This window comes from Drosophila sulfurigaster, chromosome 3 (assembly GCF_023558435.1).
Source record: "Drosophila sulfurigaster albostrigata strain 15112-1811.04 chromosome 3, ASM2355843v2, whole genome shotgun sequence".
In the NCBI taxonomy this organism is placed as follows: Eukaryota; Metazoa; Arthropoda; class Insecta; order Diptera; family Drosophilidae; genus Drosophila; species Drosophila sulfurigaster.
In genome coordinates, this window is record NC_084883.1 from 54689525 (window position 1) to 54709508 (window position 19984).

General features: G+C 42.2%; 5 protein-coding genes and 1 long non-coding RNA gene across 8 annotated transcripts; all 6 read right to left on the minus strand.

Annotated features, from left to right (window-relative positions):
* Positions 1 to 126: 126 nt before the first annotated feature.
* Positions 127 to 3209, minus strand: LOC133840571 (uncharacterized). The gene is made up of 3 exons (XM_062272469.1): positions 2904 to 3209; positions 1638 to 1813; positions 127 to 1571 (listed from the first exon to the last, which is right to left on the minus strand). The coding sequence occupies exons 1-3, from the start codon at positions 3073 to 3075 to the stop codon at positions 456 to 458; spliced, it is 1464 nt and encodes a 487-aa protein (XP_062128453.1). The 5' UTR covers positions 3076 to 3209; the 3' UTR covers positions 127 to 455.
* Positions 3210 to 3494: 285 nt separating this feature from the next.
* Positions 3495 to 6151, minus strand: LOC133840568 (uncharacterized). The gene is made up of 3 exons (XM_062272466.1): positions 5380 to 6151; positions 4766 to 4938; positions 3495 to 4706 (listed from the first exon to the last, which is right to left on the minus strand). Exons 1-3 carry the CDS (start codon positions 5966 to 5968, stop codon positions 3600 to 3602), a joined length of 1869 nt encoding a protein of 622 aa, XP_062128450.1. The 5' UTR covers positions 5969 to 6151; the 3' UTR covers positions 3495 to 3599.
* Positions 6152 to 6452: 301 nt separating this feature from the next.
* LOC133840574 (superoxide dismutase [Cu-Zn]-like) lies at positions 6453 to 6986 on the minus strand. The gene has a single exon (XM_062272473.1). It carries the CDS (start codon positions 6972 to 6974, stop codon positions 6504 to 6506), a length of 471 nt encoding a protein of 156 aa, XP_062128457.1. The 5' UTR covers positions 6975 to 6986; the 3' UTR covers positions 6453 to 6503.
* Positions 6987 to 7094: 108 nt separating this feature from the next.
* On the minus strand, positions 7095 to 9210 carry LOC133840569 (glucose facilitated diffusion protein-like). 2 transcript variants are annotated; one of them, XM_062272468.1, is made up of 4 exons: positions 9003 to 9210; positions 8787 to 8972; positions 8440 to 8615; positions 7095 to 8380 (listed from the first exon to the last, which is right to left on the minus strand). In XM_062272468.1, exons 1-4 carry the CDS (start codon positions 9118 to 9120, stop codon positions 7244 to 7246), a joined length of 1617 nt encoding a protein of 538 aa, XP_062128452.1. In that variant the 5' UTR covers positions 9121 to 9210; the 3' UTR covers positions 7095 to 7243. The 2 variants fall into 2 exon arrangements, with proteins under 2 accessions (XP_062128452.1, XP_062128451.1); XM_062272467.1 differs by having other exon boundaries at positions 8787 to 9208.
* A 505-nt stretch (positions 9211 to 9715) lies between these two features.
* On the minus strand, positions 9716 to 11656 carry LOC133840573 (uncharacterized). The gene is made up of 2 exons (XM_062272471.1): positions 11004 to 11656; positions 9716 to 10948 (listed from the first exon to the last, which is right to left on the minus strand). The coding sequence occupies exons 1-2, from the start codon at positions 11310 to 11312 to the stop codon at positions 9827 to 9829; spliced, it is 1431 nt and encodes a 476-aa protein (XP_062128455.1). The 5' UTR covers positions 11313 to 11656; the 3' UTR covers positions 9716 to 9826.
* Positions 11657 to 14936: 3280 nt separating this feature from the next.
* On the minus strand, positions 14937 to 15856 carry LOC133840575 (uncharacterized). 2 transcript variants are annotated; one of them, XR_009894196.1, is made up of 3 exons: positions 15220 to 15715; positions 15050 to 15161; positions 14937 to 14965 (listed from the first exon to the last, which is right to left on the minus strand). It is a non-coding gene; the product is annotated as an uncharacterized LOC133840575 (long non-coding RNA). The 2 variants fall into 2 exon arrangements; XR_009894195.1 differs by having other exon boundaries at positions 14937 to 15161; positions 15220 to 15856.
* Positions 15857 to 19984: the final 4128 nt, after the last annotated feature.

Below are 19984 nucleotides of genomic sequence, written 5' to 3' on the forward strand. Positions count from 1 at the left end.
TTAGGAACCGTCTGGAACTGATAACTTATTTAACAACAGATAAATATAAACAAACACCCATAATTGAATCTTCTTTCTCTCTATGACTACTCAACAGTAAATAATGAATCCATATAATATATATAATATTTACCGATAGCATTGTTTTCTCATGTGGTTCAGAGTTTACTAGAACTTTTATTTCGTAGTAATCGCTATTCACTAGAATTTGCCAATAATTCGTCGAATGCACTCAAGAAATCAAGGCGATTGCTCTCTGATTAGAAAGTCATTATGTGCAAGAAGTTGAAAAGCTCGCTGTTATTTCAAGTGGTTTATCAGTCATTTAATATAAAAGTCTATAAAATACACACATATTTTAATCAGGCAAGGTTTTTATGTCTAAATATAGCTATAACATTAGGTGGTAGATAGTCTTTGCTGTATGTTGTGCCTACTTCTGGGCTGTAGGTTGATCACGAGAAGTCCCGAAACTTTTGCTGTGCCTGGCGCAGAGTGAGAAACTTGGTCTCTGGCAGATACCAATGGCTAAATGCAAAGCCCAGCAACAAAAAAGTGCCGAGGCCGAAGAAATAAATGCTGGCCGTATGCAGACTCAAGTCCAAGGTGAAGACCGCTATCTGAACAGCCAGCTCCATCACATAGGCGATGGCAATGCAGATGCGCTTCACGGCGAGAGGAAATGCCTCCGAGAGATAAACAGGACTTGGGGCAAAGCTGAGGCCAGCAAAGAATTGGAAGAGGAGGAGCAACCAAACTGCCATCCTCGAGTCTGCAGTTCGCACAAAGTCGACGCCACTAAATCTGCTGGCAATGCCAATCGATGTGCCACTGCAGACCATAAATCCAATCAGCTGGGTTAGCTTGCGACCCAAAGTGTCCTGCACAAAGGCGCCACTGCAGCTGCCGGCCAGACGCAGCAATCCGAAGAGCACATAGGGACCCGAGCTGATTCCGTAGACACTGGTGCTGGTCATGGTGAGTGTGAGGACGATCAGCATGCTAGTGCTCAAGGCGTAGAGGGCACGCAGCAGACAGAGACGAAGCAGAGCAGGCAGAGCCTGACACCAGGCTTCAGTTGTGCTCAGCGAATGGTTGTGTCCAATGTAGGAGCTGTGTTCGGTGAGCTGCTCGTTGGTCTCCGTTGTGACAGCTCGAGGATACTGCAGCCGTATCAGCGCATCGATGGCCAGCTCCTCTTCGTCCTTGGCCAGCAGCAGCACAGGCGACTCGATGCTGAACAACATAGCCAGACACCAGGCAATGCTGCCGTAAATCGCACAGAGTATGCCCTGAAATTGGTCCACGCTCAGCTCGTATTCCGTGCTCCAGCTGACGCTGATAACGATCTGCATAAATATGCCCAAAGTGCAGGACATCTGCTCCGTGGCCGAGGTAATGTTGCCACGCTTATAGCACACTGCCAACTCACCAGCCATGGCCAAGGTGCTTGGCAAAGCCAAGCCATTTGCCAGGCCATTGAGGTAACGTGCTGCCAGCATCGACTGCACATCCAGATGCGAGGCAGTCAGAATGATGCCACCAATGACGACAAGCAGACAGCACAATTGCTGCAAGCGGAGAATTCTTGATTAGCAACAGTTTCATAGCAGGGGAATTGATGATGCTGCACTTACCATGAGCAGTTTGTAGGTGAAACGATTGCCCAGCAGAACGCCGAGTACAGCTCCTAGAATGGCACCGAAAAACCATGCTAGACGCAGATGCATGCAGATCACCAGCTCATCCTCGAGACTGTCGAAGCCAATGCTCCAAGCAATGTTCATGCCGCCGGACAGGAAGATCAGTGCAGCTAAAAGAAGAAAAATGTTTCAGAATGATATAATTGATTCCTTGAAATTGTTAACAAAGTTCAGAGCACCTAATAGTACAAAGCGGTATTGTGATTCATATTTAGTGTACTAAACATCAGCTAGCAGTATAAATGTTTATAAGAGTTAATTAATATTAGGTATACACATTGAAAACAGTTAAGAGTATAAAGATGCTTTTCAATATATTGATGTGGTAAATTATTGTTCCAATGCAAAAGTATAAACAAGTTTAACGATATGTTTATGTAGGAACAGCCCCCAAGTTCCAATACATTATGAAGTTAAAAATTCACATTGAGTGCACTCGTATTGATACTGGGAGTAGCTAAAAGTACAGAGATGATTCATTATCTCTTTATGATATATTACCTGTGCTAAACATTCCCAGAGTAATGACTGTCCACAATAAAAATAGGTAAAAGCGACAAAGAGGGTTAACGCTTTGTTTACTATGTATTTGGAGGCTACTCTAACGCATTGTTTAATTTAAAATTCATATTGAGAGCAGCTAAAAGTACAAACAGGTTTGCTACATACCATATTCAGTCTAGTAAACATTTCGAATCGTATTATTGTTCCAATGGTTATTGAAATGGAAACATACATGTATGTGAAAATAACAAAACGGAACAGCTAAAAGAACAATGCGATACACCATTACGAGTATATTATATACTCCCAAATTTAGAAACAGTCATACACTGCTTTATTATACAAAAATAAAAACTTGATAAATTCTAAGCAGTATTCTGATGTATAGTATAAATAGTATGACTGTTTTACTGTTTTATTGGATGCACAAATGAAAACAGGTTTTGCGACATCCGATATTATCATAAACATAGTAAACATTTATAGAACTCTCTTTCATGACTCTTTCGCTGCCTTGAGTGTGGTGAATAATACAAATGTTTAGTATATTCCATCAGTCGAGCAGCGTTGCCAGACTGTTGCACTGTTTAAAGAACCTTCAACATATGTTACACATTGAACGGAAGTGGAAATAACAAACTTCTTTTGTCGAGTACAATGCACAATAATAATTCAATTATTAGTCACACTTCTCACCTGCGCCCAAGGCATTGGCCTGTGGCTGATTTCGCATATCCCTATTGCAGCAGCTAGAATGCAGTTGATATTGATGAGGAAAGGTTGTTTCGATCCGACTTGGCTCGGGCAACGGTGAATAACCCACCGTGGACTGCGACGCCGTGCGTTGATATTCACTTCTGGGTTCCATCGTATACTGCTATTGTCTCCGATGCGTCCAGTTTGATCGAGCAGCCAAAGAGTACTGCACGAAACACAAAATAGCCACATTCTTTTTTGGGTGCTCGTCATGTCGATTGTCGAACAGGTTTCCACTTTGGTTTAGCCATTGACATAAACGAATCTTATCGCGTATTGATTGATAAACGTGGGTGGTGATATTGCTATCGCGAACGCAACCTTTCTAGCTGCGCTCTTATCTGTCATTTGTTTATATTGGACTCTAGGCGAGCCAAATGCGAAGCATATGTTACTTTTGTTTTCCATTTGAATAGATAGAAAACGCAGGTAAAACCCAAGTTGTGCTCTTTTCTTTGTGTATTTTACTTGTCTCTTTTTCTTCAAGTTCGTATCTCTTTTGTCAACAATGTAATTGCTTTTTTCTTCTTCTTTTTTTGTAAGTAGTTAGCTTTATTAAGTTTAGTTTATTACAAGATAGTTTTATTACATTTTTGCATTTATCGATAGTCGTATAACAAATTCGGTTATGTCGTATTAAGAATTATTGCACGTTGAAATAAAGGATCTGAATCTCTGCTGAGCAATACGTAGCGTCGTCCTTCGAGTCTCGGGCAGACACAATATGCTAATAAAAAATGCACCCGCGCAGATGCCACCGACTACGTATTGGAATTGATCAATTAAATAATTCAATCCCATAATGATGAAGATCACCATTTCGAGGATGAAGGTAAAGCTCAGGAAATGCTGTTTCACTTTGAGGGGATAGGCCTCCGATAGGTATGCGGATGTCATGGTGAATGCCAAGCCAGCGAACAGTTGGAAGAAATACAGCCAAAAGATGGCATCTCTGTAGCTATAATAGGATTGACTGGCAGCCACACAGGCAAAGATTGCAGTCCCAGCAAGACCCACAACTGTTGGCCCCTTGCGTCCCAACGAGTCCACAATTAAGGCGGCAATGCAGCTGCCCAGCAGTCGAGCCGCTCCAAAGATAAGGGCATGTTGGTCATTCCAATAGTAGGAGTTTCTGTTGGCCAAAAATAGAATTTCGACGAAGAAACTTGAAATGCTAATGGCACTGATGCAGCGTATTGCAGTGAGCTTAAGAAAGGCAGGAATCGCCTGACTAAAACTCTCCTCTGAGGACATATTCGTATTCTCGGTCACATAACGCTTGTGCTCCTCCAGCTGAGCCAAAGTCTCCTCTTGTGCTGTCAAAAACGGCCGCTGCAGGCGACGCAGTGCATCAGTGGCCGCCTGTTCGCGTCCAGTGGCCACCATAGTGACTGGCGATTCAACGAACATTATGGCAGCCATAACTAGTCCCATGAATCCGAACACCGTAGTTATAATGCCATTGACATACTCGGGAGCGAAGTCGTAGTCGTCTGGAATGTAGGTCGAGGCAACAATGATTTGTAGAAAGATGCCAAGGTTGAAGCTCAGCTGCTCGGTGCTTGCGGTGATCTTGCCACGCATGTAGAACACTGCCAGCTCCCCTGCCAAGGCTACTGTGGGAGCAAATGCTAAGCCATTGGCAATTCCGTTCAAGTAGAGGTTGGCCAGGACAGCGCCGACACTGTAGAAACTGCTCCAAGTAACGATGCCTCCGATGAGCACCAGCGTCGAGCAGAAGATCTGAAAGATAGAATGCAATAAACAGGCGTTTTCAATTTTCATTCGACTTGTTTACTTACCGTAATCAATCGTCGAGGTATCACTTTGGGCAAGAATGCTGCAAGAGCAGCTCCAATGATGGCACCGATGAACCACGCCACACGAACATGGTCGCTTGCTCTATCGTAGATCCTGTGTCGGAATCCAATGCTCCAGGCAATGTTCATGCCACCCGTGGCAAATATAAATGTGGCTAAAATGATACCAAAATTATGTCAGAAAGTGGTGCCAACACTTGTTTGTTGCCTCACCCAGCTCATGTGTATTGAGCAATAAGACTGTATATTATTTTCGAGTATCTGCTTAATCTAATCTCAATAATTTCAAAGCCCGATAGCTAGACAGACGATGACTAATTGCACAGTATAACAAATTATTATTACAAATGTCGATGCGACTATTCAACAGTATTTAAAGACAATGTATTTAATTTCAAGCGGTTAAAATATTCCTTGAGGCCAAAATATTATAATTGACATATTAATTGGCAAGAAGTCATTGAACAGAACGAGCTACGTAAATCGGTTTAAGAACGTCAAATGAATGAAAATATTTTCTTAACTCTACTGACTTTCTCAAAACAGTTGAAGTAATTATTAACCCTGATTATTTATTTGTTGAGTTTAACACTTACCCGCACTTAATACGTTCATCTGCGGTCGATTTAACCTGGTTCTTTGATACCAACCAGACGGACGCACCAGCAATATAGTTGGAGGAGGTGGTGGAGGAGGAGGCGGCACATAATGTTGTGCTGGCTGTGCATAGACCTGTCCTGGAGGAGCAAAGCTCTGTGGTGGATATGCCTGTGGTGTGTATACTTGTGGTGGGTAGCCTTGAGGTGAGTAGACTTGTTGAGAAAAGTCTTGTTGTGGTGGATATCCTGATTGCGAGTGTCCTTGGGGTGGATATCCATATGCTGGAGGTCCCTGTGGTGGATATCCATGTGCTAGAGGACCCTGTGGTGGATATCCGTGTTCTGGATGTCCTTGTGGTGGATATCCGTGAGCTAGAGGTGCCTGTGGTGGATATCCGTGAACTGGAGGTCCCTGTGGTGGATATGCTTGTGGCGAAAATCCCGAAGTTGAAGGTCCTTGTGTTGGATATGCATGCTGCGAATAGCTTGGCGGCGGATAGTTCTGTGCTCCTTCCGGCGGAGCCGATGAAAACCCGAATGCGGGTGGCGCAGCTGGCTCCGGCGGCAAATACTTATCGTTCTTCATTTTGATTTCCCGCAATAGTTTTTTTTTTTTCGTTATAACAATCGATTGACAGAACAAACTCCGCTGGAAGGTGTGTCGACACTAAAAGCTCCGAGCGTAGGCAAAGCGCTTATAATAATTTCTCACTGAACTGGAAAAACGTCAGGCAACTGATTGATAAGCAAAGCCCAATGATAAAGCAAACAAAAAATAAAACAAAACGCTTTTGATAATAAACCTGGTAATGCTGTGAATTTGTAAAGTCAAGGCTAAGCCGACGCAGCTTGTCGAATAGTTCAAACAACTCCGATTAGATAATTAATTTATTTATATCCTTAGGAAGTAAGTTTAGTACACTCTCTGTAAATATAGACGAAACTCTGCAGTCCGCATTTATTAAAAATAATAATATTAAAGTGCCATCAACTGATTGGAAACTCCCTAGATATTATAGATAGTCTATAAAGTATTAACAATGAGCCAGACACAATTGACACTTGTCAGGTTCAATGTTCAAGTTTAATTTATTTTGATTGTTATATTTAACTAATAAAAACTAATTTGCGAGCGATGCAAAGCCAATGACGCCGCAGCCAATGCGTGCTCCAGCATTTCCAGTTGTTTTGCTCAACTCATGTCCACCTTTGCCAAGATCATCAGGATCGGCGTGGACAACCAAACTGCGTCCAATGATGCTATTGACGCCAAAGAGCGTAATGTGGCAATCGCAAAAATTGATTTTTGTTGCTCCTGGGCCTCCCTCGACATTGATGTTTCCCAAATCGCCCAGATGACGCTCGTTGTCTGTGGGTGCACCATGCTGTTTCTTGTGGGGATTAAAGTGTGCTCCGGCGGATGTGCAACCATTTGTGGAGTCGCCAAACTCATGCACATGAAAGCCATGTAGACCTTTCGATAATCCAGTCACCTCACCTGTGATTTTGACGGCACAATTTTCGGATTTTTGTTCGAAATAAATTGTGCCCTTGGCATCGCCATTGAGCACGCAAACTGCCTTGGTCAACATTTTCCAAAGTAATTGCCAATTTGTAACTCGGCAATATAAAATGTGATTTATTTCACCAGTTGTTGAAATAATTCTTGGAATCACTGAAAAACCCCCTGGAGATTTTGATGATTAGACAGATTAAAATGTTGATTTTTATTTGACATTTATTGCCCAGTTCAATGTTCAATGTTTGAAGTGTTTATCAAAGATGTTCATTGAATGGTTCGATCTGATTTAGGCATATATTTATGACAGGTTAATACTTGTTATTAACACGTAACAATAGTTTAAAATCCCTTGCTCGACATGCCCTTAAACTTTTCCTGTGCCTCGCGTAGTGTGGTGCCCTTAGTCTCTGGCAGACACCAAAAGCCTAAGAGAGCTCCGAGTACAGAAAATGCACCGAGGATGTAAAAGTATATCGAGATACCAGTAACAGAAGTAGTGCAACAAGATATTATGAGGAAGACAAGCATTTCGGCCATAAAAGTGAAGCTTATGAAATGCTGCTTCACTCCCAAAGGATATGCCTCGGATAGGTAGACAGAGGATGGGGCAAAGGCAATGCCAGCGAAGACCTCATAGACGAAGATGAGGTTAACTATGCTGTCAACAGCACCATACGGATAATCACCCACCATGGATGCAATGCCAAAGGAAAGGCCTCCGCTGACAAGCAGTCCAAAGAGTGTTGGCTTCTTGCGTCCCAGAGACTCGGTGCAGAGACTGATCACAAAAGTGCCTATCCAGCGGCAAATTCCAAATACCAAGTACTGCCACATGAAATCATAGGGAGAGTAATGTGTTATTATGGAAAGGAGGAACGCATAGTACACCATGATGGACAGACTCATGGCATTGAGAGCACGGAGAAAGACGAGTCGAAGAAGCGCTGGCAATCCTTGCGTAATGCTCTCGACAGTCGATATGTTCTTGTTCTGTGCCAGATAGCGCTTGTGCTCCTCCAGCTGGGCGTAGGTATCTGTGGTGATCGTGTGAGGTTGCTGCAGTTGGCGCAGTATCTCGAGTGCGGCCTGTTCGTTTCCATTGGCCAGCGTAATGACTGGCGACTCAATGATGAGAAAGGCGGCAAGAATCAATGCAATCAGTCCGTAAATAGCCGAGAGAATTCCGTGCATTTGCTCCGAGGTGAATGTATTGTAGTAGTAAGAGTCCACTCCCCACGCTTCGGTATAAACCAACTGAATGAAGAAGCCACATGTGAAGCACATTTGCTCTATGGATGCGGCAATCGGACCACGCATATAGGGCCAAGACACTTCGCCTATTAGTGCCAGGGTTGGAGAAAAGATCAATCCATTGGCAATGCCATCTAGATATAGACTGGCTTCAATGGCTTCACCATTGTAACTTGTTGCGGCTCTAACAATTCCAGCAATAAGCACAAGGGCTGAGGCAAAAATCTGCGAGGAATTTAATTGTTGAATTATTGAACTTTGATGACATTTTTAGCGTTACGTACCACTACGAATTTCTTTGGAATTTTGTTTGCCAGGAAACAGCTGATGAAAGCACCAATAATAGCCGCAATGAACCATGCCACAGCCAAGTGCAAAGATGTGAAGATGGTCGAGGTCAAGGGGCGAAAACCAACGCTCCAGGCAATGTTCATGCCACCCGATATAAAGATTAGTGAGGCTGAAATGATACAATTCTCATTACAATCACATTCACATACTCGCATTTTAAAGGAATTTACGAATCACATCAAATAAACAGCAAAACTTGTAGGATAGACTTGGCCTATCTTATCACCGATTGCTGACTAACTCTCCAATGATTCAGCTCCCACTCTATTTATCAACCCACCTGCGGCCACAGCGTTCGATTGGGGTTTGTTCCTGCGGTTGCGACTATACCAGCCACCTGGCTGCACTATAACTGGAGCTGGGGGAGGTGGTGCGTAGTTCTGTGGCGGAGGTGGACCATAGTTTTGTGGTGGTGGATTGAAACCTTGTGGTGGATAGTTTTGTGCCGGATATTCTGGCTGTGGAGGTCCTTGTAGTGGATAGCCATGCTGTGGAGGTCCTTGTGGCGGATAGCCATGCTGTGGAGGTCCTTGTGGCGGATAGCCATGCTGTGGTGGTGCCGAAGTGAACCCAAAGGTCGGTGGCTCTGGAGGTCTATATTTGTCGTTCTGCATTCCGCGGTATTCACTGATCACTTTTGAGAACCGATTGCGACCGTTTGTTGATAGAAACTGAACATGTTTGGCCCCAGTCGACCGTTTTTGACGTCTACATTTGATGGAAAGCTTAAGATAAAAAGCCTATCGCATGCCTGATAAGCTTTTGGTAAAATCACAAATACGTATTCTCAAATGCCAATTGGTGATAAGAGAGCTTATCACCGAAGCGTAGGCAAGTCCAGGCAAAAACATATCAAAGCTTCTAATACGTGAGAAATGTAAGTACTTGAAATATGGTCAATGTTAGATCTATACTCTGTACTTCCCCATAGTTAGAGTTCTAATTCTGGCGAAATTCGTCATATAAAATTGTATGTATTTAGTTAATCAGGTTACGGCAGGTTATGCCAAACACTTTACGGCTACTTGGCAAAAATATTAAATATTGTTGAGCCTGATAAGACGGTTGTAAAATTAATAAACTGTTCGTGTGGCTGCCACAGCTGTTTTCAAGTGCTCGTAGATTGTTTATGGTTATATTTGTTGTATATTTATTTATAGCAATAAATAATATATCGATGCTTCTTTTCGATACACATCGATATGAAATACTGCGTGTTTAGAGATGGGAGTTTCCTCTGCAATATATTTATATTGATTCGATAAGTATTTTTTATGTATTCTCTCAGCTTTATTGAATGTATTAAATGTGATTCATCGACTAGAAATCCTCATTAAACCATTTGCGTATCTTGAGGTGAGCTTTTGCCAGCGATGTGAGCTTCGTCTCTGGCAAACAAAAGATGCCCAACAAGAAGAAGCTAATGGAAGTGCCACCTAGCACATAAAAATAGACGACTATATCCGATGAACTAGGTGTAAAACAGCAAAGTGCAATCCTGATCGACAACTCAAAGATGTAGACGAAGGCCACGAAATAGGGTTTGACCAGAAGCGGAAATGCCTCAGTCAAGTAGACGGCTGAGGAAGCATGTGTCACGCCGGCAAAGAACTGAAAGCTGAACACCATCGCCAAGGCTGAAATCATGTGAGGTGTTCGCTGGAACAACATAGCAAAGGCAATGGCGAAAACACCGCCGGCAAAGCTGCCAAATAGCGAAGGCTTCTTGCGACCACCCGAGTCCATGAGGAAGACAACACAGCAACTGCCAGTCCAACGCAGAATGCCAAAGACAGCATAGGGCCAGGTATGAAAGTAGGGCGTCAATTCGACGGCTGTCAGATAGAGAGCCAACCAGATGAGCGGCGTCAAGCTGAGCGCATAGAGCGAGCGATGGACAAGGATCTTGAGCAGGGGCACGAGACCTCGTTGAATGCTCTGGCACCACAAGAGATCTCGGTTGTAGGCCACATAACGCTTGTGCTCGTCCAGCAGCAGAAAGGTCTCGCTCGTGACCATCGACGGACGTTGCAAGTGCCGCAATGCCACCACAGCAGCCTGTTCGCTGCGCCGCAGCAGCAAGTAAACGGGAGACTCGACACAGAGAGTCAGGGCCAAGGCCAAGGCTGCCACTCCAAAGAAGATACTTAGCAAGCCGTGCACCTGATCGGCGACAATCGTCAGATTCCATCCGCTGTTCCAGATGGCGGTGTAGAAGAGCTGTATGAAAATGCCAAAGTTGCAGCTCAGCTGCTCCACAGAGGCGGCCAAAACGCCGCGCATCTCCCGCACCGACAACTCGCCCACAGTGCTCATGGTGGGCACAAAGACGAGCCCATTGGCGAAGCCATCCAGATAGCGTGCTGCGATGATGGCATTTGCTCGCCCGGGCAGCGTGAGAAAGAGCACGCCACACATCAGCACGAGGCAGGAGCTAAAGATCTGCAACAAGGTTTACTAGAAATAATAGAATAATCGGTATTCATTTCAGACTCACATATATTGGACGCTGTGGCGTGCGATGCGTGAGGAAGGCGCTGACCAGGGCGCCCAGCAAGGCGGCGCCATACCAACAGATCTGTATATGGAGATCCATCTTGAGCAGCTCCACGTGTAGCGAATGTTCTGCGAATCCCGTGCCCCAGACCAGACTCATGCCGCCCGAGACAAAAATGAGTGAACTGGCGCCTAGAGCATTCCATTGCGGTTGATTCTTGCGACTACGACTCAGCCAATTGGCCTGCTCCAGATCCTTTTGCTCCTGCTGGAAGGAGACCCTCGGCGTTGCTGTCTTATCGCCTGTCATTGGCGCACTACAAGCAGCTAGCCAGCGACCACATGCATTTATTAATAAAGTCACGCATGGATTGATGGGGCCACACACACGGCATTATCAGCTTATCTCCTCTCATTACCATAAACTATAAAGCCCATTGCCCACCATAACCATCAGGCAGCAGGCAGCAGGTAATAGGTAGCATTCAGCAGGCATCAGCCACCAGGCGTTAAACCCATCAATCTATAAACACAGAAAATCAATATACTACGACGAGTGCCATATTAAGACTTTTAATAACCAGCTACTATTTCTGATGCTATAAACGGGCATTAATTCAAATAGCTAATGCGATAAGCTACCCGAATTACCAGCTACGCCCTGTTCCCTCTGTGCTCTTGACTTGGATGATCGTCAACGGTTCCAATTGTTTGCGTGATTCAGAAATCGCGGCAACATGTGGCAACTTTGTTTGCATGCCTTTGTTAATTAAGCGTTCAAATTCACAGTCTTCAAATCACAGAGTTAATTGATATTCGTTTTAAGTTGTTTAAAAATAGTCGGGATTCATTTTGAACTAAAAGAATGTTGCTAATGTCTTAATTATAGTCTTTGATAAAACCATTTCCATTTAGTCTGCAAACTTTTTTATTAGTCGAGTGTGATTGAAAATTGGTATTTGTGTGTATTTTATAATTAGCACAAACTAATCGACATTTTTATTTTAAAATACAGATTTTAAAATGAAGCTTTGGAAGTTTGGCGAATAATTCGTTTCGATTAATAAGTTCCACAAATAGCCGGAGTGAAACCTTTTTACATATACAGTAGGTCACAGCTTATTTCAACCACCACCAACCGACAACTTTGAGTTAGTGTACTGGCCAAACTAAAAGAGGTATTAACTTTATTTAAACGCAGGATTTTAGTTTATTGTTTTAACATACAAAATACTTTTTTCATTTATCCTCTAATTTTTTGTTTACTATATAAAATTATTGAAAAACAAAAAAATGCCAAAAAAAAAAGTACCACAGCTTATTTCAACCAGCTGAAAATAACTAAATATAAATATGTTAAACTGTGTATTTAGAATTTCATATGACCTCCATCTTGGTTAATAGCTTCTTCCAGACAGTTTGGAATAGATTCCACCAATTTTTTTTGTGATATAGGGGCTAATTTTGTCCCATTCTTCCACTAAAGCCGATTTAAGGTTAGATTTGTTGGAAATTGGCCTTTTTCCGATGTTCTGGTCCAAAATGGCCCAAAATGGTATATGTATGCATATTAAGTGATCCAAATAAAGTAATCAGAATTTTACAACAGCTTTACACGAAACTCTTAGCTGGGAGGTACCAGCATTATTTATGCTTTAGTCATACTTTATTTTTAACGATCACTTTACTTTAGTATTAATTTTTGCCCTCCCTGTAGTCAATCTACATCTTAGATTTTAATCTCGGCGATCACCACTTCATGAACAGAAACCTCTTCTGATTTATATTTATATTTTTGATAATTTTAATTTCAGAAACTTAAGTACATTAATGTAGATAGTACATATTGCAAACTAACGATGATAGCCACTGAGGTAAAAAAATGCAAATAAGAAAGCTACAGACGAATAGGCTCGACTGCGAGAAACACGTTACCCAAAAATAATCCAAAATAAAAATATAAAAAATAAATACTAAAATATGTGAAAGATTATATTTAGTATACCGATATATGATTTAAATCATAATATACCAGATATTAAATCAACGCAACTAACACTCGACTGTCTATATATTATAGTCTAGGTGTTCATTCGGACGCACGGACAGAATTCATCTATGTATTCATCTTGACGCTGATTATGAATACACATACTTTATGGGGTCGGAGTTGTCACCTTCTGTCATTTCCTGTAGACACAAAGTTATAATACACTTCTATGCTATAAGTAACGGGTAATATACGTGAAAGTTTAATATAAAATCTTTTTTTACGGATAATTCAAACTAACCTAAATTTGAATTTCAATATACAAATTCTGTTTTTCACGTTAAATTTATAAAATTGAGTTACTCGATATCACGGTCTTGTTTCATCACTAACTTGAATTCAGTCTTATTAAACCAACATTGCTTTGCCAACATTGATTTCGGTTTATGGCCAGCAGCGAAATTCTAGGAAAATTCGCATTGCTATTGGTATTTTTGTATTCGCTTGTATTCCGTTTGTTTATCTGTTGTGCTATTTCCGCTGCAACGCGAGTGTTGATTAAAGTGGCCACGCCCACTTGATGTCACAGCCGCCTTGCATTACATTTGCCATTGCGTTGCATTTGTCAGCTTGTTTATGCCTTGCATTAGCCGGAACAGCAGCAACTCTAGTAGACTGTTGGCCAGTGGGTTGGCCAAATGGACAGAGGTGTCGGAATCATGCGTTTGCCATTGCCAAAAACTGCCAGCGACAGCGGTAGTTGAATTCACACACAGACAAACACTCGCACACACACACACGCACACACACATGCAGAGAGAAATACAGAAATGGCGCAGAAACTTTTATCGCAGGTACGAGACGCCTTTCCTGTGAAATCTCTCCCATCTTTTACGGCAAATTTAAGCGATTTCCGCCCACAGCTGCTGCAGAGGAAGGATAGACAAACGTTGCCACTGCCGTTTTGCCTTATGCCGGACATTGGCATTCAAGTTTTCAACTAGCAAACTAAGTTCGCGATAATGTTTGACTATGTGCGCACATGACACGCCCACAAGCAGTCCCATTCAAGTGTATTTGTGTGGGTGTTAGCCTGTCTGTGTGGCTCACATTTGGCTGGCGTTAAAATAAATTTAATTTTATCGCTACATAAATAGAGGCTCAGCGGGGAGAGCTTGCCACCAATAGACTTGCCAAGTGACACTTCTATGGAACTTTCGTTTCATACCCTTTGGGCATTGACAATGCGAGAAAGGATGTGATGAGCTTAGTTCATAAGAAACGTAGTTGAATTTAATTCATATTTTGAATATTCTTAGTCACATTTATTTTATATTTTTGTACTAGCTAAACAGCAGTTATTGCATTAAATGTTTATTAAGAAAATAAATAAAAAATTACAGATAGATAGTAGAATGACAGATAGTATTGTATTGCCCTTAAGGTAAGCATCCAGGGTATATCTTTCAAGTTCATACTTCGTCTAGTTTGTTTCACCTTGTTTTTGTTTTCTGCTTGTGGCATGCCACATTTTAACATTTATTTACAGACACTGCGAGTTTCAGCCCATAAATCCTTGAATCGCAACCTCTGGAACTAAAGTTGCGTGTGTTTTGTCTTTTCATGTCTCCTCTTATCTTTGTCTGATTGAAGATTTGTAGATGGGTACATGGTTATTAATTAGCCACGTCGATGCGGACTCGTCATATGTGAATGCGCAACATTTTTATGGCCCCTCACGCAAACAAAATATATGTATAAATAAATGTTTTATTGATCTGCCTTTCCAGCACTCTTTAATGTGTGTGTGTGCGTGTGTGGCTTGTTTGTGTCTGGCTGGCCTCGGGGAATTTTGATGGGCAATTTTCCATTTTTTTTTTTTAAAGATTTACGAGCCCAAAATGTCTATCATAAACATTGCAGCAAGCCGAAGCAGACAAACCATTTCTTTGCCTTGCAAATAAAATTGCTTTCTAATACCAACAAGTCAATAAAAAATAAATACGTGAGTATGTGTGTGTGCATGTGTGTGTGTAAATGGCCGTCACGAAACTCACACTCATGGCTGCGGCAACTGGCGCTTGTCTCATTATGCTGGTGGTTTACATTGCGCATACGCCGCGTGTGCATAACTTACAATGCACATTAGGAGCACAATGCCTGCAGCCTCTGTAAGTAGGAGGTTAGTTCGACACCCCTCAAAATACACGACATTACCATCACTTACATGCACAACAGGCGCTTTCAATTAGTCTTGCACCCCAAAGTAATGCTTCAACTTTTGCTGTCGAGTTGCCGAATTCGAAACTTTAGCTTGACAATTTTTCCGCTCTAATAGTTACTCTCGATTAAGTAAACACATACAAACACAGCTTCTCTGTCAACAGTTTGGCAAGAATTTGTCCTTCTACTGCACATAGGTAGTCGGATAGTGACATAGTATCTGAGTCATTGGTTTTCTCTGATTGTTTAACTTGCAACCCTATACGCTCGATCTTAAACTAAAGAGACAAACTTTCTGGCTTTTTATGGCAAGTTTATTTGTTTGTGACCATTGACTGAGTGACAAATTGTGTCACATACACACACATCCATACAAACGAATACACAAGATTCTGCTGCTTCGCCATAAACAATAAATCCAAAGTTAATGTACTGAAATAATAGAGTTTTGAAGTTTGCTTTTCTGTGCTTGCTGTGTTTGTCCCGCTTATCGAGTGCAGAGTTTAAGGTTATATGTATTGTATGTGCCCCGAATGCTGCTTAATTTGCCCCAGGCTATAGAATTTTTATGTTTCCTGCCGAGATTTACATGCCAACCTATGGCAAATGATATTTATGCAAATTTCAATGGAGTTGCCCGTCGGGCAGATCACAAATTAATTTATCTGTGAAAGTCAACACAAATCCTGATTAACTTCCAGGCATGGAATATGCGACAGCATATATAAGAACATAATAAAAGCAGCAGCAGCATGAAAAAAAGGCAAGAAATTTGCCATTTGCCCGCCAGGAAGACGAAACAATTGTGAAAGCCATCTACGCACATAAGGATATACGGTACGTTGGAGTATGTGTGCACATATCCTTGCACACACACACACACATATACACACGCAGCTCCAGCTAAAGCGAGTTCAGATGCGTGTGTGTTGGTTAATGCGTGCTAATAAATTTCAGCGACATTTGTACCTTTTTCGGGCTGTTCTTTTTTTTTTTGGGATTCGGCTGAGGCGTGCTTTTATTGTTAACACAAGGCGGCATCAAATTCCTTTGCCTTTTGTCCTTGCTGTTGCTGCCATTTTTTGTTGTCTTTATTGCCCTATGCTATGTGGATCGCAAGTGCGTTCAACCCCTCAGTCAAAGATGCCTGAAAAATGGCAACAATTCATTTGCAGTGCCACTGAAAATCTCGTCACGCCAGCAGCAGCAACCGCAGCAGCAGCAGAGAGAACAGAGAGAGAGAGCAGAAAGCGTCGTCTGGAAGTGCAGCTCCTTTTGCTGGAGCTACGACGTAACGTGGTAGTTGTAAGTTTGCTGGAGCAAGTGATTTGTTTTGCTTCGTTTGGCAACAAATCAGAAGATAAACGACATCGATTGCGGCAAACGACATGGCACCAAATCCGCCACAGTTGCCCCAAAGGGTTGTTTCGGCGCCTCAAAGGCCAATGGCATCGACTACTGCCATACTATAGATGGCATCGATAAATGTCACGGCTATTAGTTTTACGATTCACATTTGTTTATTCGATTTCAGTCTTTGCAGCGCAGTGCGTTTGCGTTCAACAAGCAATTAAATATGCATTATGTGAGTGCCAACAACTGTTGTTGTGCTGCTTATGTGTTGCAGCCCCAAACATTTTAATAATCCCTCTGCTCTCGTTCGTGTCGTTGTTGCTGTTGTTGTTGTTGTTCTTGTTGTTTTCTAATTAAATTATGCATAACGAGCGACTTGGGCGACCCACAGAGAGCAGACACAGCAGGACAGAGCGCAGAGGATAGACCAAACCGATTTGCAAATAATTGAAAGCAATCGTATTAAAATGTGCACACAGCGGTTGCCAAAAAGTGAACAGCGCAAAGGTAACGGAAATGAAAGAAATAATCGCCATTTATACACAAATTAAGCAGCTCATTGGGCACGTGTGTGGCTGTGTGTGTGAATGTGTGTGTGCGAGGAGGTCAACGACCTTTGGGATTAGAAGCATGAATACCGAAAGTAGCAAGCGATTATAAGCTGTTTACATGGATTGTTGCACTCTGACCCCAGAGGAATCGTAGCAACAGCTACTAATTCATATTGCATACTTCTCGCATGGAATTCTAGATTAATTTATGCTGTTTTTGGGCCCCCAGCTTCGCGATGTGAGTAATTTGTTTTTCGACAGACAGAGCTTACAAGCGAAACTCTTGCTGAACTCAAGTTCTCATTTACATAAGCAATAACAAAGTTAAGACAATAAAGGCTTATAAGTTAACACCATGCTAAAACACCTGCCCAACATTTGAGCATTAGTAGCGAATGCTACAAAATGTAAATGAGTTTTTGTCGGCTGCCATTTGATTTTCAACGCGTCTTACGCTGCGTATGAGCAATCTAATTAAATGTTATGTTTATGTTATAACGCACTAATACTCGCACACACACACACACACACGCGCGTAACCAACAAAACTCTTGCCACTTACAAACTTGCAACGTTAATTCGCCCGCTCAGTGTGTGAAGCCTAGTTGAGACTATCATGTGGCTTTTTCGGTTTTCGGGTTGCGCAATTTAACGAGGCACTCAAAGTTTTATGCAGCGTCGTGAGGCCTAGTAAAAGTCATAATTTTTATGGTCGCATTGTCTCAAAATGGCTTACTGTGCTGTGCGTATGCGTACGCGTATAGAGGAGAACTTTAAGCTTAAGCTACCTGCCATAAAGTTCAACTTAGTTGCCAAAACTCAGCCTTCAACTAATGGCCAGAACTGTGGCACGCGCATAACCCTCCACACATAAATCAATCATAATTGTCCTTGTTAACTACAATCATGAATATTTTGGCGTACATAAAGCAAATGACAGTCATGCCATACACACACACACACACACACAGACCGCACACATGCCAATGGCTCTCTACTTTCCTGGCTCTCCGCCGCCCGCAACCGGATTCCTGTCACATTCTCGAATGTATATGTGTGTGGATTTTGGGTCAATTTTGGGCGGTTGCCCTGTCCTAATGCTTGACGTTTACCGGCTCACTCTAATTGTTGACCGGGGCTTGCAGTGAATGCCAGACCGTAACCAAAACTAAATGCAGAGGCCAAAACTCATGCCACGCCGTCGAAAATTCACTTCACCCTAAAGATCGTGGTAAATGAGTTTTAATTAATTTAAAGCCCACAATGTCATTTGACAGCCTTACACGTCTCTCCTATTGCAAATGGAGGGTGGAGGTTGACTCACTCCAGCTTTGGTTTTCTGATCTCATTGTTGCTGCGGTTGCTGTTTACTTTAGTTAATTGATTTTCTTTCAATGCGCTGATTTGCATAACAATTTGCTGACCGAACTGAACCGAACCGAACCGGACTGAAGCGAAACAAAACGAGCAGCAAACCGAATCGTTGCTCAACATCAGAATCAAAAGTGAAAGCAAGAGTGAAAGCCCAAAACAAAAAGCAGTCAACGCTTTCCGTTTTGTTTGACAGTTTCATTTGCACTACTGAGAGTGTATGTGTGTGTGTGTGTGTGTGTTTTGAGCGAGCAACAACAACAACAACAACAAGAAACAACAAACAGGCCAAATTGCCATTGGCACAATTAAATTTAGAAAATGATTTAAGTTGATTGCCTTTTTGTGCTGCTCAACTGTTTTGTGCGTTGTTTGTAGATTGAACAATAAAAATGTCATTTCGAGTTAGAGCAACTATTTTGGGGACCGAGAATGGTGTGTGTATAATGAGCTTATGCATAAATAATCAATTTGGATTTCAAAGTTTTTGCTCCAGTTTGTTTCAACATAATTGCAAAATTAAATGGGCAATATTTCGATTTATGAATTAATAAATATGTGAATAATTCATTAATTAATTCATTCGTTAGCTTCAAAATTGATGGCAAACATTTTGCAGCAATTATTTTTCGTTTTAAAGCAGCGCTTAAATGAAGAAAAGTGAGTTGAGTTGAGTTGATCTCGTCTCTGCTGCTATCTGATGTCCTTTCGTGTCGCCATGGTCCTGTATCAAAGGACTTCAGCACGTACGCAAGGTGGCACGATTTGCAGCTCATTAGCTGCCACAGACAGGACACATGTCCGAACTGCTAAGCTGCGCTCTAAATCACTGGACACGACAGGACTTGACACGAATTGACTGCGACTTGGACAGGGACGGGGACAGGGACAGGCCCTGGGACAATTGCACGCGGCTCGAGTTGTCCGGCTACCAAGTTGTCCAGTTGCCCCCTTTACCCAGTGCTTGCTTCAATTAGTCAACAATTACCAGTGACAATCCAAACTGGACTGGTCACTGCTGGAATCGCAAGAGCAACCACAGCCGGAATGAGAGCTGAGCTAAGCTGGATGATGCTGGTAGACGACGCGGGAGAAGCGAGACGAAAGCGAGTTGGCCAACTCAGGTTTTTGTGTGCACGGCCGGCTAATGGCTTATGAGTAGTCACGTGCCATGATGCCACGATGCCACGATGCCAACGCACTCATGGCACTCACATTCTGCATACGCGTGCACTGAGAGAAGCACATATGACTAACCAAACTTAAGGGGTACAAGTAACTATAAAAAATTGTTTTTCAGCTTACAAATTAAATACTTAAATCAAAATATAAATAAGTAACTCAAATATAGAATAAAATAGGCGTTTATAAAAATTAAAAAATATATTTTACTTCTGTAAAGAGATTTGAGTTCAATAGTGTAGCGCTAGAACACTTTCAATACATATCAGCATAATTATTTCTCTCCGTGTTTATCTATGTGAATCTCTCTGT

Coding starts and splice junctions, on each gene's coding strand:
- LOC133840573 (XM_062272471.1), bottom strand. CDS start 11,312: ATGACAGGCGATAAGACAGCAACGCCGAGGGTCTCCTTCCAGCAGGAG. Junction 10,949..11,003: donor CGCCACAGCGTCCAATATAT/GTGAGTCTGAAA, acceptor ACCTTGTTGCAG/ATCTTTAGCTCCTGCCTCGT.
- LOC133840574 (XM_062272473.1), bottom strand. CDS start 6,974: ATGTTGACCAAGGCAGTTTGCGTGCTCAATGGCGATGCCAAGGGCACA.
- LOC133840571 (XM_062272469.1), bottom strand. CDS start 3,075: ATGGAACCCAGAAGTGAATATCAACGCACGGCGTCGCAGTCCACGGTG. Junction 1,814..2,903: donor GGCCAATGCCTTGGGCGCAG/GTGAGAAGTGTG, acceptor TTCTTCTTTTAG/CTGCACTGATCTTCCTGTCC. Junction 1,572..1,637: donor TCACCTACAAACTGCTCATG/GTAAGTGCAGCA, acceptor CTCCGCTTGCAG/CAATTGTGCTGTCTGCTTGT.
- LOC133840568 (XM_062272466.1), bottom strand. CDS start 5,968: ATGAAGAACGATAAGTATTTGCCGCCGGAGCCAGCTGCGCCACCCGCA. Junction 4,939..5,379: donor GATGAACGTATTAAGTGCGG/GTAAGTGTTAAA, acceptor GTATCATTTTAG/CCACATTTATATTTGCCACG. Junction 4,707..4,765: donor TACCTCGACGATTGATTACG/GTAAGTAAACAA, acceptor TCTATCTTTCAG/ATCTTCTGCTCGACGCTGGT.
- LOC133840569 (XM_062272467.1), bottom strand. CDS start 9,120: ATGCAGAACGACAAATATAGACCTCCAGAGCCACCGACCTTTGGGTTC. Junction 8,616..8,786: donor ATCGAACGCTGTGGCCGCAG/GTGGGTTGATAA, acceptor GTATCATTTCAG/CCTCACTAATCTTTATATCG. Junction 8,381..8,439: donor TTCCAAAGAAATTCGTAGTG/GTACGTAACGCT, acceptor AATTCCTCGCAG/ATTTTTGCCTCAGCCCTTGT.